This window comes from Cornus florida, unplaced genomic scaffold (assembly GCF_030987335.1).
Source record: "Cornus florida cultivar Cherokee Brave unplaced genomic scaffold, ASM3098733v1 CherokeeBrave_3.0.0_Hap2_Chr02, whole genome shotgun sequence".
Taxonomy (NCBI): domain Eukaryota; kingdom Viridiplantae; phylum Streptophyta; class Magnoliopsida; order Cornales; family Cornaceae; genus Cornus; species Cornus florida.
Window position 1 is genome coordinate 25,870,569 of NW_026775572.1, and position 15,812 is coordinate 25,886,380.

The window sequence follows — 15,812 nt, forward strand, 5'->3', positions numbered from 1 at the left end:
TAGGAGTGATAAAAATAAGAATTTGATCATTCCAGAAGTTAGGGTATAAATGTCTTTACCCATAACTTCTAAGGAAATAATTGTTCCTTCAGTTGTTGAACCGTATAACAACGAAAAACAATTGAATGATCAACAACTCTATAATGAGATTGTCACCAATGAATAGATTGTAGAAGAATCATAAGGAATAACATTAAGATGATCTCAAAGAGAAAGGAGATCTACTATTCCGGATGACTATGTGATATATTTGCAAGAATTTGTTTTTGATATATAGTGAGATATATACGGATCCGGTTACATATTCACAAGCCATTAACAGTAATGATTTTACTAAATGGATTAGTGTCATGAATGAAGAGATTATAAAGAAACCTTCTCTCTAGTATCTAAGATTGAATCTTTTAAAATATCATGGCATTAGTAACTTATTATGATTTAGAGTTACATTAAATGAATGTGAATACAACTTTTATGAATAGGAGTTTATAAGAGAAAATTCATAGGGAACAACCTGAAGGCGTCATATTAGAGGGTAAAGAATTCATGGTCTGTAAACTTAAGATGTCAATATATGGATTTAAACAAGCTTCCTAACAATGATATATTAAGTTTAATGATACCATTATTTCTTTTGGTTTTAAGAAAAACACTGTTTAATCAGTGTATTTACTAAAAGGTTAGTGGGAGTAAGTTTATATTTCTGATTCTATATATTAATGATATTTTATTTGTTAGTAGTGATCTTAGTTTATTATATGAAACTAAAAGTTATCTCTAAGAACTTTGAAATGAAATATATAGATGAGGCATCCTATGTGATAGGAATAGAAATATTCCATTATCGATCACATTGATTTGTTTTTAGAATTGTCTCATAAAGCATATATTAAAAGAGTTCTAGAAGATTTGGTTGGAGGAACAATATTATGAAAAAGTGCAAAGTAATTTATGATTACTTTGTCTATTATAAAATTTTAATTTGTAGCATGCTTTGAGGTTTTAATTTATGGTTGCAGAATTTATTTCAGGACTTGGAGTTATGGGTACCATTTTCAGATTGCTAAAAATTTATGCTGCAATTGTTGATCTTCTTGTATGAAAAATGATAGATATTCTAAAGTTGAAATACTTTATCATTAAAGAAGATATTTAGAAACAACGAATGTCTATTGTAATTATAAGCACACAACTTATTATTGCAATCCATTAATGAATGGACTACCATCCAAGACATTTATGGAACATGTTGAAAGAATGGGTCTTAAATGTAGTCAATGATGATTATTTTTTAATTGTGGATTGCTTAAATATTGCTTATATATATTTGACATTTTGCGCTGATTAAATGTGTTTATGATATTTCCTATTAATTAATGTACATGTACGTATTGATTTAATAAGTGGTAATAGGAATAGTCTTGGAAAAGACATTATTGTTAGATCATTATTGATACTTCTCATTTATAGACTATGTTAAATAGATTACTAGTGTTGTGGTACATGGAAGGGACTGTATCATTTAAGGATATATAACCGCCATGACTCGCATTGATAATTTATAAACCATGGTATTTATGATGACCAATTTAATGAGTTAATCTGATTTATGGTGCACATTAATAACTATTTTATTAAACCACTACAGAAATTATCATATGTGTCAAGTGGGAGAATGTAAAATTATTTATTTAATTGTGGCCCACATGATTTGGACATGTGACATATTACTTGGTGGTTAAGTAAATAGATATCAATTAATATTATTTATTTTTGGTTAACTTATAATTACCTTTTTGGTAATTACTTATTGGAGAAGTATTTTCCTTTCTTATTCCTTACTTTGATGGAAAGTAGAATTATATTACTAAAAGAAAACTGGCCCTCTCTCTGCCTTTATAAAAGTGCATATATTCCATCAATTATGTACAATTAATGATACAACACGTAAAAGTTTTATGTGTGCAAAAGGTCAAGAGAGAGAAACCAGTTTCCACCTTTGCCTGTTGATCAGAGTTGCAGATTAGTTCTCGGTAGAAAGGATCTCGATGTTGGACTTGATCTCTATGATATTTGCAATCATAGATCGAGGTATTTATATCTAACTATATTTATTTATGCGTTATAGACTATGTGAAAATAATAAAGTTTTAAGATTAAGGGATTCATGTTTATTTGTAATTAATGGCTTAACACAAATAATTATAGTTTACATATTGTCGGGTCAAGACGTGTTCATCAAAACTGCCACAAAAAAACCTATCAACCCACCCGTTTGGCCTTTTGGGTGATCCAAACGGTTCTGGTAAGCTTCAACAAATCATATTTTACACCTGTTTTAAGCATCAAGCTACCCAGTACCGTGTATTTAATTGCTTAAAGCAATAAAAATTGCCATCAGCAGCATTCGAATCGCGCAAGGAAATTGCTTTTCAAACTGACAAATCTAAGCGGATTCAACATCGTGGTAAAGTAACAAGTAAATATTAATAAAACCAGACATCACTTAAGATTCACATGAATATATATTTATAAATTTAATTGGTATCGATTAGTAAGTTTGCTTCTTTGGTTTGCAATTTAGATAATATAGTTGACAACTCACTGCCCACATTAATTAACAACTTAGAAAACGAAAGAAATTTATATTCATTTATATAAAATGGAGGAAATACAAGAAATGAGTAACAGTACTCTGCTCACTGTTCAACATGTGAACACACAAATGCACACTCTTACTGCTCATCATAAAAACAAGAAAACGTACAACACAAGTGCCCAACTTACTTAACAATACAAAAAAGGAAGACGATAATCATATAATTAAAATGGAGAAAATACAAGAGCTGATCCAGCAATAGTACATTATACATACCTGGCTCACGATCGATGGTGAAGTGAACACACACATTTATTTCGATCCAAACATAAAAAGAAAAAGAAAACAGCTATAGAGACTTGACCACAAAGCCACATGATCAAGACTCAGCAAGAACGAGAGGTTCTTAATGAGACTGAAAACACACACAATTATTTCCAATCAAGCTAGAACGAGATGTTCAAGCTTAGAAATATGACTATTATGGGACAGACAAATTTTCAGGTTAATGAAGAAGCCTGAAAGTTAAGCCAGAACCAGCCAACTTCTCTTCCACAAGGTTGTTCAAACGTTGTGCCATTGAAGGAGTTAGATAATTAGCCCAATCTCCCACCTTGCCTTCCCTGAAAAAGTCAGTGTTTTGACGCCCACACTTGCGTTTTCCGATGTTATTAACCTCCAAAGATTTAAGATTTTCAAAACTACACAAATTGGATACTTGTTCTATCACCCCATCTCTCTCTTCATCGCCCGAAAAAGGGAAGCCCAAGAACTCCGCCAGCTTCTTAAGGTGACCAAACTTGGCATCCTCTTTTAAGTCCTCATATTTCAAGAACAGCACCTTGTTTGGCTTCTCCAAACTCGCTTTCCAATACCCTAAAACATGGTCCCAAAAGGGTCCGAAACTGATAACTCCCTTGCAGTACCTTTCGAAACATTCTTCTAAAGGAAGTGGTGGATGATCCGCATTTTCTTTGGAACGTTTGAGTGTGAAATGCCAATGGGAGATGAGCTGATCGAAAGGGTTTCGACACACGTACACAATGCGACAACCTGAGTCTATGATAGAAACTGGTAGTGATGCAAATGGGACGTGGGTTGAGAGAAGTCTCGGGTCACTTCGATCCTCGAGGTTTGGGAGGTTGTTTCTGTTCAAGTAGAGATCCATCTCCAAGAAGGGTACGAGGTCATGAGGATTGGCAGTGAGCAAAGGGTTGTCATTGAAACCATAACGAGTGCGGTTCACGATGGCGAACACGAGAGCCTTAGACCAAGTAGTGCCTGTTTTGGGGGCACTGGCTAAGATTAGATCGGTGGCGTGTGCTTGGAAGTGTTTTTGGAAGGAGATGAGGCCATGAAATACCCATAATGGACACCAAAAGCCTTGGAATTGGCAGAGATCAGAAGTGCCACCCCAGTTTCTCTCTCTCGGGAGTGTTTGGAGCAACTCATCTTCCCCATCACCTTCCATTGAAAGGCAGCTTCTGGGCACATCTTTTTGCTCCATCGCTATCAAATGGAAATGGTAGTGTGTGTAGTGTAGTGTGTGTTTATGATAACCATGCAGATGTATTTATGGTGACTTGTTTATTACACATTTTCTTTCCAATATTTTTCTTTTTAGTTTTTTCACAGTATCCAATATTGAATTATTGGTCTAATTGAATTATTGGTGGAGAAAAAAAATTTCATGATACCCCTACAATTCAAATGAATTTCACATGCTGCCTGTGCAAGTGGGGTATGTCTGTGTGTGCAACTGTGCTACCGTACAAAGTACAAACGAATTTTTTTTTTACCACTGCTTACTGAAAAAACCTGGTGGAGACAGTCACTTTATGTATATTATATATATACGCAGAGGGCACACATATCAAGCACGTGAACTTCATTTGTATCACTGGTCTTTGGAAAAAAAAAAAATTCAATTTTAAGTTAGATATTAGGGTTAAATGCAAAAAAAACTCTATGAACTATTGACAAATTGCAACTAACCTCCTTGAACCAACTCCTTTGAACTATAAATTTGTTACATATCAGTTCACTCCGGTGACTGACTTAACCAGAAAAATAAAAGTCTGATTTACCTTCGAAGTAGTTTTGACCAAAAAGTTGATCGTCCATGTTGTCTCTCTTTTCCCTATCAAAACTAATTGCAAACACCAAAGAGGAGATCGAGACTTGATTTGGGGAAGCAAATAGTGATTGTTGTTGGACATCGGTTTTGCCAACATACTACAATATACTTAATAGGAATATATATAAACAATATATATGTATACATTTTAGGAAGGAGCCAGGGAGAGGAGAGGCTGATTTGGGGGAAGCCATTATCATTATCAAGGGGAGAGGAATGGCATTGCTGTTGGTTGCCATTGTTGTCTTGGCGCGCCGTATTTGGCCATTCAAGAACAGTTCGTTGGCAATTGAGGCATCGATTAGCCCCACCGTCTCCACCTACCGAGCACACCGCCAAGCTTGTCGCTGCCATCACATTGCGAACCGCCCCATCACGGCTGACATGGACAAAGTGTGGAAAAAAAAATGAAAGGAGAAAGAAGATATGGACAAAGTGGTCATTTCATAATAGCATATATTTTAATTTTTTTTTATAATAAATTAAAAAGGAAGGGTAAATTAGTAATTATGCTCTTCAGTTGGTCGGAAACTAGCTTCCGGTGGCTTTTAAAGGAGCATTTTGCTTACTTTTGATAGTTTAAGTGGGCAACTTGCTCCCAAAAATAGTTCAGGGGGACATTATGCAACAATGGGATAGTTTGAGGGTTTTTTTTTGCTCTTTTGCCTATAGTCTTTGACTGATGTGGATGTAAGGCTTCGAGTTTATTATTGAGATACTATTATAGTATTTTACATAGTGAGTTCGGGGTAACTTAATTAATTTGACACAATGCCAACACAAAATTGTCTTTTAATTCCATGGAAGACCACTAACTAATATGGATTGCATCTTGGAATCGTATTGGATCGTTAATATCTGCACATAGTATGGCCATATGTTTTAGCACAGTGCCTAACATGCCTCTTCTTATGCAGGGTAGTTCTTTTCTACTATTTTATTATCATTGTTTTCCTTATCTTAATTTCTATTGTTGTGTTATTTTTCTATATTGTATAAATATGGCTTGTTTTGCTTCAATATTCATGTTGTAGTTTCAATTGTATTGTTATCTCATGTTCATTTTAATTGATGTATTATTCAGTTTGTGGAAAGTTATGAATTTATATTGGTGTATTATTTATTGATTGATGTATTATTCATTGTTTCGACTCATTGTGTGAATGAAACTTTTTGTATTGTTGTTAGTATCTTATAAAATATATGAAAATTCCCTAATACACCTTTAATAACCATGCAATTTAGATAAATACAGTTGAGAACTCATTGCCAGACCAGATTAATTAACATGGAAATGAAAGACCATTATTAAATAAAATAAGATTAATTAACATGGAAATGCAAGACCATAATTAAATAAAATAGAAGAAATACAAGTGATGAGTACTAACACTCGGATCCTCGTGTTTAACACACTTATTACTGGTCATCAAAAACAAAAACACACTTTTTTTCAATCATAAAAAGAAAAAAAAAAAAAAACTAAGCACACATAAAAATTTTCAGGCTGATCAAACATGAAGCCTTGAAACTTAAGCCAGAACTAGCCAACTTCCCTTCCACAAGGTTATTCAAACGTTGTGCCATTGAAGGAGTTAGATAATTAGCCCAATCTCCCACCTTACCTTTTCTGAAAAATGCACTGTTTGGGGACCCTGACTTTCATTTTCCAGTGTTATTAACTTCCAAATATTTAAGATTTTCAAAACTACACAATCTTGATACTTGTTCTATCACTCCATCCCTCTCTTCATCAGTAGAAAAAGGACAGCCCAATAACTCATCTAACTTCTTCAGGTATTCAATGTGACGGCCCTGATTTTTCAAGCCAGTGCATCCTGTGATGAACCGAAGATTGACCCGATAGCGGATCCAAATGCGGAAGCAAAAGATCAAAAAAATAACAATTAAGCCCCCAAGGGCAAAATAGTCATTTTACATGAAAATGACGTCCCTAGAATGTATATCACTCCCGAGACACATCCGTGACTTCCCATGAAGTCACGGAACTCAAAAGAAAGTAGCGGAAGCGAAAAGTAAGAAAAATCGGACAAAAATAGCCCAAAGGGTAAAATAGTTATTTTTAAAATATAGATTCGGGTGCCACCGAGCACACCGCTGGAAATAGAACGACAAACTAATCAAGATGGACTCAAGAACCGTATGATTTGGAATCCGAATGAAGAAGAAATGACAAGACGAAGAAAAACAAGCACTTAAGGCTAAAATGGTAAACTAGTAATCACCCAGGAAGATTTGGGTACAACCGAGCACACCATTAGAAAGACAGTGAAAAATTAGTCAAGTTCAAAAAAAAGTTCACTCGATTTGGAGTCTAGACGAAAGAGAACGAGCGAAAACAAAAATCGACATTAGGACGTCGAGACGAGGCACCACGAGCACCCCACGAGCATCCTGACATGCTATGGGGAAAAAAATAAATTCTGCCAGAACTGAGAGCCGAAACGAGATTCAAAATGAATTTTTCTGGAAAAATACGAAGAAGAAACCCCCCCTAAAATTGAGTTTTCTACCCGACCACGTAAAAGAAAAAGAAAAAAACTCTCTGCAAAATCTCCAAAATGCCCTAAATCAGAAAAGGTTAAGAGGACAAAAAACTGCTACAGGATCTGTCTACATTTGAGAGCAAAACGGGCTATCAAATGAATTTTTCTGGAAAAATACGAAGAAGAAACCCCTCCCGAAATCAAATTTTCTACCCAGCTACTTAGGAGAAAATGAAAAAAACACACTGTGAAATAGCCAAAATGCCCTTAGATCAGAAAAGGCTTAAAAACTTAAAAAATACAACTTTGCATCAAGTATGCATTTGACCCTAAATGCATTTCTAGGTTGAAACGAATGCACACGCAAGTGTAATAAATGATTCTAAGCGCGCAAGAATGGTCCGCGGCTCCCAAGAAGCCCCGACTCAAAATCCGATCCCCCGACGGCCAAAAATGATAAAAATAAACTTGGAATTGAAATTTTGAAAACTAAAAATATAAAATAGAGTCAAATTACCATTTGGCCATTGGTCACACTTCATGCAAGATTAATGAGACTTTATAAAAGAATAAAAACGAAATTCCCACACCCGATGCAAATGTAATGAAGTAATGACTTATGAATTTTTAAGGTTTTCATAATATTTTATGGAATCAAGAATTACATAAGATGCAATATAAATGTCATTGGCCTTCGGCCTCATCTCACATAAGTCAAATATATCGTAAAAGGTATACTTATGTACACATTACATATATGGAATCAAAGATACACGTTTAGACATATAATGCTACAAAATGACATTTCATGCTAACATTTGCATGAAATGGAAACTTAAAAGCTATAAGCCATCCAAGGAATGATGAGCATTGTCTTCGTACCTGAAAAATGTCCCCGATAACTTTGGGGTGAGTAACATAAAGCTACTCGTAGGAGATGAGCATGTATAGACCTAGCATTTTACAAATTTATCACCTTAAGGTGAAACATGTTAAAGGGACTCATGCCACCTAACGTCTATGTCAAAGTGAGACTCAGGGAGCATCATAAGCTACCATAAAGTATAAATCAACAAGAATCATGATATATATACATATATGAAACGAATCAAGGTTGGGATAATCCAAAGAACGCAACAAGTTTATAAATTAATATGAATCACATTATCAATACAATTAAGCAAGGTTTGGAATAATCTATACAAAACGACAATAAGGATGCTTAAATATAAGGATCACATTATCAATGCAATTAATATGATTGGAACATTCTAATTAACACTACAAGAAGAATACATGATATCAAGGATAATGCATAATATCTATGTAAGTAAACAAGATTGGAACATTCCAATTGACACGACAAGTTTTAAATCTTCAAGGAATAGCAACTTGAAATTTAAAGAGTGAAATCAACCAATGTGGATACTCGGATATCGCTCGCATTAAAACCGTACTCTTGGGATCACTTTAAGGCTACTAACCCATGGGTACCTTCCCTTAGTGCGCACTATAGTGTAGGGAACTCTCTATCTCCCATAGTAGAACCAAGTCCTAGCTATGTCAATTCTTGATTGATATCCTAAGTTCCAAAATCAACAAGTTGTGCAACCAAGAGTGTATTAAGATACAAGTAATGCATTAAACCACGTTCTATGCACAACCAAAATTTTGGAACACACAAGTCATGCCTTAAGTCCTCAACTATAATGGCATTGAAATGTCAAGAAATCGTAGTATGCATCTACATAGACTATAACTAGTACTTATAGCACAAGGAACCCATTAATGTAAATATACCACAAGTATAAGATTAATGATTTAATTATTTACTAAGCAATACATGGATAATTAAATCATTCCAAGACAATTGAGCGATTTCATTAACTACCTTAATGAAATCAAGTTACAAGACGTCTAGATACATGATACAACCATGTAAATTAAGTTCCATACAAAGAAAATAATTAAATATAAGTTTCAAAACTTATCCGATTATTCTCAATTTGATACACGTGAAGAAACTTGTCAAGGAAATCATTAATACCAAGTTAGAAACTTAATCAAACTCATAGAACTATTGAATAGGTTTTAATTAATTCTTTTAATTAAAATCTCTAGATTTTAAAACTCATCCAAATGTTCTCAAATTAAAGTATGTTATAAAACATGCCAAGACTTGATTTAATAGCCTAATACAAGTGATTTCCATGCAAGTTACAACCATGATAATTAAACCTTTATACAAGAAAAAATAATAAATGAAAGATTTCAAAACCTAATCAAATATTTCCGATTTAATATATGTGAAAGTATATGGCATGCACATCAATAATATCAAGTCAGAAATTCAATAGAGGGAATAGTACACTTGGAATAAATTAATTAATTATCTCTACCTTTTAAAACATTTTCGAATGCTTTCAAATTCACATATGTTGAAGAGTATGCTAGGGCCTAATATAATATGACATCACATATTGATTTTAAACTAGATAAGGCCACATGAATTAAATTTTCATTCAAGAAAAATATTAAATAAAAACTTCAATACTTGTCCAAATGCTCTCAATTTAATATATGTCAATGAACATATCAAGGTGTAATTTAATAGCATGCCATAAGTTTAAACTAAGCTATAACCAACCGGGAGAATTAAATCTCATACAAGAAAATAAATAAATAAAGTTTCTAGATTTAATATAAAGGCATGTGATTAAGTTGTATAAGTATGGAATACACTCAATATAACCAAGATATAAACCTAAGACATCCCTTACCTTAATTTGAGATGAAATCTCAAATCCCCACCAAAAGAAAAATGCTTCGAATCCGACGATACCGCGGGGTTATGTCGGGGATAATGCGAGGAACAATTTTAACCTTTGAGGTACCATGAAAATCTAAACCCAAACTTGAAACCCGAACTCAAAAGTGGTCAGAAATGGATTCTAATAAAGGATAAATGTAGAGCACGACGAGGCCCACGATAAACGTTAATGCGGAAGACAAAATACAAAGGAAATCAAGTGGAGAAGAAGAAAGAGTGGTGGCAGCCCCTTGGGCTCCCATGGCTGCTGGCCAAAGAGAGGAAGAAGATGATGAAAAAATGATTTTTCATTTTAAGACATTTTATTTATAGTAAAATGTAATACTCCTAATTTCAAAAGGGATAAAAATGGAATTTAAATTTTATTTTTGTGCATTTTAAATTGATTTTGTATCTATATGCTTATGTGTCCAATTGTTTGTTTATTTTAATTCATTGTGTTATTTTTTTTTAATTGTTTGTTTATTTTAATTAAGGGTGTAATTCTTTATTTGTTTGTTTATTTTAATTAATTGTTTTATTTATTTTATGTGTTTTAAGTGATTCGTTGCTTGCTTATTTGATTTAATTAATGGGTTTTATTAAATTAATTATTTATTAAGTATTTAATTTTTGAACAGGGTAATTATGTAATTCCCATTAACTGGGGTTTTAGATACGTTTTAGTTAGGGTTTTTTGGAGCCGTCTCATAAGCATCTGATATGTATCTAAACTGGGTTACTTTGTGGGCCGACGAAGTTAGGGCTCTGTGGATTAGGGTTTTAATTTTGCAATTATAAATACCTCAGTATATGTTAAACCTAGGGTTACATATTGTCGTAGCTTTTACACGGAAAAGTCTGCCAAATAGAGAGGGTTACAGAGGGAGTTTTGGTGAGAACAGAGCAGTTGGTGAGAATTTCGACTGGGGTTCCAAGGTTTAACCAAGGAGAAGGAAGGAGCAGAGGTTCTTGGAGGTTAGACAAGTTTCAGTGGATGTTGAAAAACTGAGACCAACGGCAACAAGGGTTTGTTTGCAAACCTATTCAGGCAAGTTCTATATTCTTCTTTCCTTTTGGGCCGTGTTCTGTGCACCTAGATAATCTCTAGGGTTTAATCAAGCAGAAACTGGAATTGATATGTTTATTATGTGTTATATTGTTGGTCTGTATATGTGTTGAAATCAATATCTGTTACAGTGTATGTAAGTGTTGTTTCAGTTTTTTGTTCTTTAAGCATATGGTTTCTATCGTAGCCTTAGTTTCTGCATTTGATTGCAACTCTTGTAAAGACAATATAGGAACTCTACTGGGGTTATACAAAACACATAGGGATGTTATTATTCTGTTTTAAATACGTGTGCAATCTGTTCCGTTTATATTTCTGCATATAGTTTCAGTTTTGATACTAAAAGCTTGGTAAGTTCAATAGCAACCTTAAGCTTTGTAATTGATTTAAATTACTGTAATCAAACCTTGGAGATGTTAATAGAGTGATAGTAAACCCTTAAGATCAGTTTAAGAAATAAACAGAAGGGCAGGGACTGACCAGAGAACGAGGAGATAGGTAAAAACGAAGCAGAGATGAACTGGAGGCTCTCAAGAGGGAGAGAGCCGGCTCTAGAAAGTCAAGAGCCGGCTCCCCTTCAGCAAGAGCCGGCTCCTAAGGAATTGGAGCCGGCTCCAATAGGGGAAGAGCCGGCTCTTCCATTCCAAGAGCCGGCTCCAATTTGTTTTACGTCCAGAAAGTGTTTTTCTAGGGCTCTGTTTGGTGTTTTGAGCACTGTTTGAGCTTTTGAGTGATTCTAATGAACTGTAGGGACTTAACAGAGGATCTAAGTAGTTAATTTTAAGTGTTATTAAACTTATTATTGCATGATTTAAGTCTTTAAGACAAAGGATGAAGCAGTGTAAAAATATACAACGGTGTATGCTACTAACAGAGAAAGGAACTAAATGGCTTGATTAAATTTTAGAAATTTAATGAGACTTAATGGGGGGATTAAATAGTTAATTTTGGGTGTTATTAAGACCCTAAATTGATTTAAGGTTAATTCTAAATTAACGGATCAAACTGTATAACACTTATGTACAATTGTATACGGTTGGTGGATGGATGAAGTTTTAAATGCTTAAGCTTATTTTTAGGCATTCCAGTGGGATGTAATATATTTATAAAATGGTCTTAAATATATTATAGGGTCATTGATGTGTTAGATGTGATCTATGCAGGCTCTGGATGTTAGTTGTTGATTTATTAAATCATCTCCTGCAACTATATGGTTTATTGTTTAGATTTAAATTGCTGAAACATTTAAAAATCTTCTGTAATTAATTGGATATTGGTTTTGGATTTTAAATTGCTGTACTATCATTCATAGTCTGTAATTTACATGGTTTTGGTTTTTAAGTTGTTGAAATACTAAATACTATTCTGCAACGATGTGGATGGTTGGTTTTGGACTATAAATTACGTGCTTATTATTTATGCCTTGTAATTTACTTGGAATCATATATTAGATTATAATTGCTGAATTCTTATATTAAATTTGGTCAATTATTTGGAATTATGTATTGGATTTTAATTGCTGAATTCTCACATTAAAATTCTGTTAATTATCTGGGTTTGGCTTTGGATTGTAAATTACTTGCTTATCATTTGAATGTTGTAATTTACATGGATATGGAGGATTGTATGCACCGGTATGGGACGGTGGCATACTAGGTATGGTTTAGCTCAAAATGCTAATTCCTACCTTATGGATTTTAATTGGTGAACAGTTTTACCTGTTCTATCAATTATATGGATTTTGTGGATTGTATGCACCGGTATGGGACGGTGGCATACTAGGGACGGACTGATTCAAAATACTCAGTCCTACCTATTTTGGAAAGAAGGGTACGAATTATAAAAACATAATTCTCCTTATATTTAAGTCTGTGCAGTTGAATAAACTGAACGACTTACTGGATCTCTTATAAGTCTGTGCAGCTGAATAAGCTGAATGATTTATTGGAGTTCCTATGGATTGATTTGAATGGACTTTAAATATATGGTTATGGTACCACGAGATGGGCTTGAGTCTCAGACTCGTTGGTTAGGACGCGTATATGCAGTGGATGCGTAGCTAGCTATAGTAGGTTGAGGTGTACCCTGTCAGGTCTCGGTACTCATGCCCACCTTTGGGTGCGTTTTCGCATGTTGCCTTCTATTCAGGTTGAGACCCCTATTGTAGTTCAGTGAATGTCCCATAGTGTGGATATATATATGTATAGACTAGATAGATATTGTGAGGTATTTACGGTGTATCTGCGTATCGGGTCACTGTATGGATTGCAGCTAGATTAGAACTTGCTCGTGGGCCTGACCCACTCTTCTATTATTTTTTTTCAGGTGTTCGTCAGTCCAAACTGTAGAGCTTGATTGTGCTGAGCAGATACAGTTATTCACTGCACTGATGGCATAGGATTCTATTTCATGTTAAGACTTGAGTTTTATTTCCAGTTCTTTTGAATACAGTTGGGATTTGAATAGGGGTCCACTAGATGGATTCCCGAGTTGTATATGGAGGATCAGTTGTAGCATAAAGGTTATTTATTAATGAAATTTTATTTCTGAGGTTTTTAAATATTGGATTACTCTTTTAGTTTTCATTTCAGCAAATTTTATTTATTTCTTTTGATATAATTATTCTGTGTTTGATTATTGCTAATTGTTTTGATATCCTCGGGTAATCGGGCATGGGCCTGGCCAACCCGCATCCGAAAATCCGGGGGTATCACATAAAACCCTAAAAGTACCCCGAAAGGGCCTCGCCGGGTCCGGAAAAGTGAAATTTGAGCAGACGTCCTCAAACAGAAAAATTCTGTGAATGAAAAAGAACCAAAATGAGAAAATATGAATAATGGAAGAAACGGTATTAAAAATCGAGTCCCGAGTAGAGAGATATGCTCCGAACAAATTCGGCGGCAACTAGGGTGAGAAATCCCTAAAACTGGGGAAAACAACCGGGAGGATATTCTAAGAGTTTATGAATTGACGAAAAGTGAAAATGAATCCCGTACAAGGATCCAGGCTCAAAACGAGATATTTTGCAATAACTTTCGTTAATTGCACAATGGCTCCTACAAAAGGGTTAACTGCAAAACTGGCTCAGAATGAAAATATCTTCTTAAAAACCTTCCGAAATAAAATTTTTTTAAAAGATATTTATGAAAAACACTCCAAGAAAAAAAAAATATTTTTGAAGAACTAGGCATCCATGCCCCTATGGATATCGGGAGTAACCAGAGTACTTTTTTACAAAAGTAAAGATACGTATTTCGTGGAAACCACTTAGAATGAAGGTATGTGAAGTCAGAAATTAACTCCGAGCATGAAAAGTGAGGTTGTGCCAAAAAGTGACAAACGGGAAAAAGGACGAAAAGTGAATAGTGTCCAAAAAGTGAAAATGTGGAAATGACTCCGTCCTTAAAAGAAGTTGTCAATCTAAGGGAAAGAGTTTCAGAAATCATTTCCAAGTACTCGAGATGACACCCAGTGATGAGAAACAGAACTCGGAAAAGGAAATTAAACGGAAAAAATTTATCCGTAAAATTTGAGAAAAATAAAAGAAGGAAAAATTATCGGGTCATTACATTCAAACTTGCCATCTTCTTTCATATCCTCGTGTTTCAAGAATAACACCTTGTTTGGATTCTCCAAGTTCGCTTTCCAGTACCCCAACACTAGGTCACAAAAGGGTCTAAAACTGTGGATTTCATTACAATACATGTCAAAACTTTCCTCTAACGAAAGTGGCGGTGCCACAAATTGCTTGGAACTTTGGACTAAGAAATTCCAGTAGGAGATGAATTGGTCCAATAGGTTTTGACACACGTACACAATCCGGCAACCCGAGCCTCTCATAGAAGGCGGTAGTAATGGATATGCCGTGTGGGTTGCAAAAATTCTCGGGTTAGGATGGTGTTCGAGGTCTAGGATTTGGTTTTTGTTGAAGAAGAGATCCAAATCAATGAAGGGTACAAGATCATGAGGGCTGGCAGTGAGCAATGGGGGTGTCATTGAGGCCATAACGGTCACGGTTTGCTATGGTGAAGATTAAGGAAGTGGTGCCACATTTTGGGACACTGGCTAGGAATAGGTCAGTGTCTCGTGCTTGAAACTGTCGCTGGAAGGATATCGCACCATGAAACCCTATGATGGAAACCAGAAACCTTGGTATTGATAGATATAAGTCGTCCCATCCCAGTTTATCTCTCTAGGAAGAGCTTGCACTAACTGATCTTCTTCAGTTTCCATTGAGATAGACCTCAGCTTGGTCAATTAGTCACCAGATGGAAATATCAGTACTATACTACTATCTACAGGTATTAATTAACGCACTCAATTAGGTAATGCTGCTGCCATAGGTTGTGGTCAATATTGGGATATGATAGTGGTTGCCATCCCTTTGATTAGGGATCTGATTCCCTTTAATTAAGGGATTCGATTATGAGATGTGTTTGAACTTTTATATATATATGTATATATATATATATATATATATAGTTGATCATTGTAAATGTAATACTGCATATAAGAAAATATACAGAGCCTTTCACTTTTCATGGTATCAAAGCCTCTGAAAACTAAGCGTTCCTTTCTCCTTTTCTTATTCAACATATTAAACATGACCACACATTTATCTCCTTCTTTGGAAAACATCAATTATTTCATTTCTATCAAAATGGATGAAACTAACTATCTTCTGTGGCGTA

At 34.5% G+C, this 15,812-nt stretch overlaps 1 protein-coding gene and 1 pseudogene across 1 annotated transcript; both read right to left on the minus strand.

Annotated features, from left to right (window-relative positions):
- Positions 1-3,104: 3,104 nt before the first annotated feature.
- On the minus strand, positions 3,105-4,106 carry LOC132295885 (cytosolic sulfotransferase 15-like). Its single transcript, XM_059794152.1, has one exon. It carries the CDS (start codon positions 4,104-4,106, stop codon positions 3,105-3,107), a length of 1,002 nt encoding a protein of 333 aa, XP_059650135.1.
- A 1,917-nt stretch (positions 4,107-6,023) lies between these two features.
- LOC132295886 (cytosolic sulfotransferase 5-like) lies at positions 6,024-15,354 on the minus strand (annotated as a pseudogene).
- Positions 15,355-15,812: the final 458 nt, after the last annotated feature.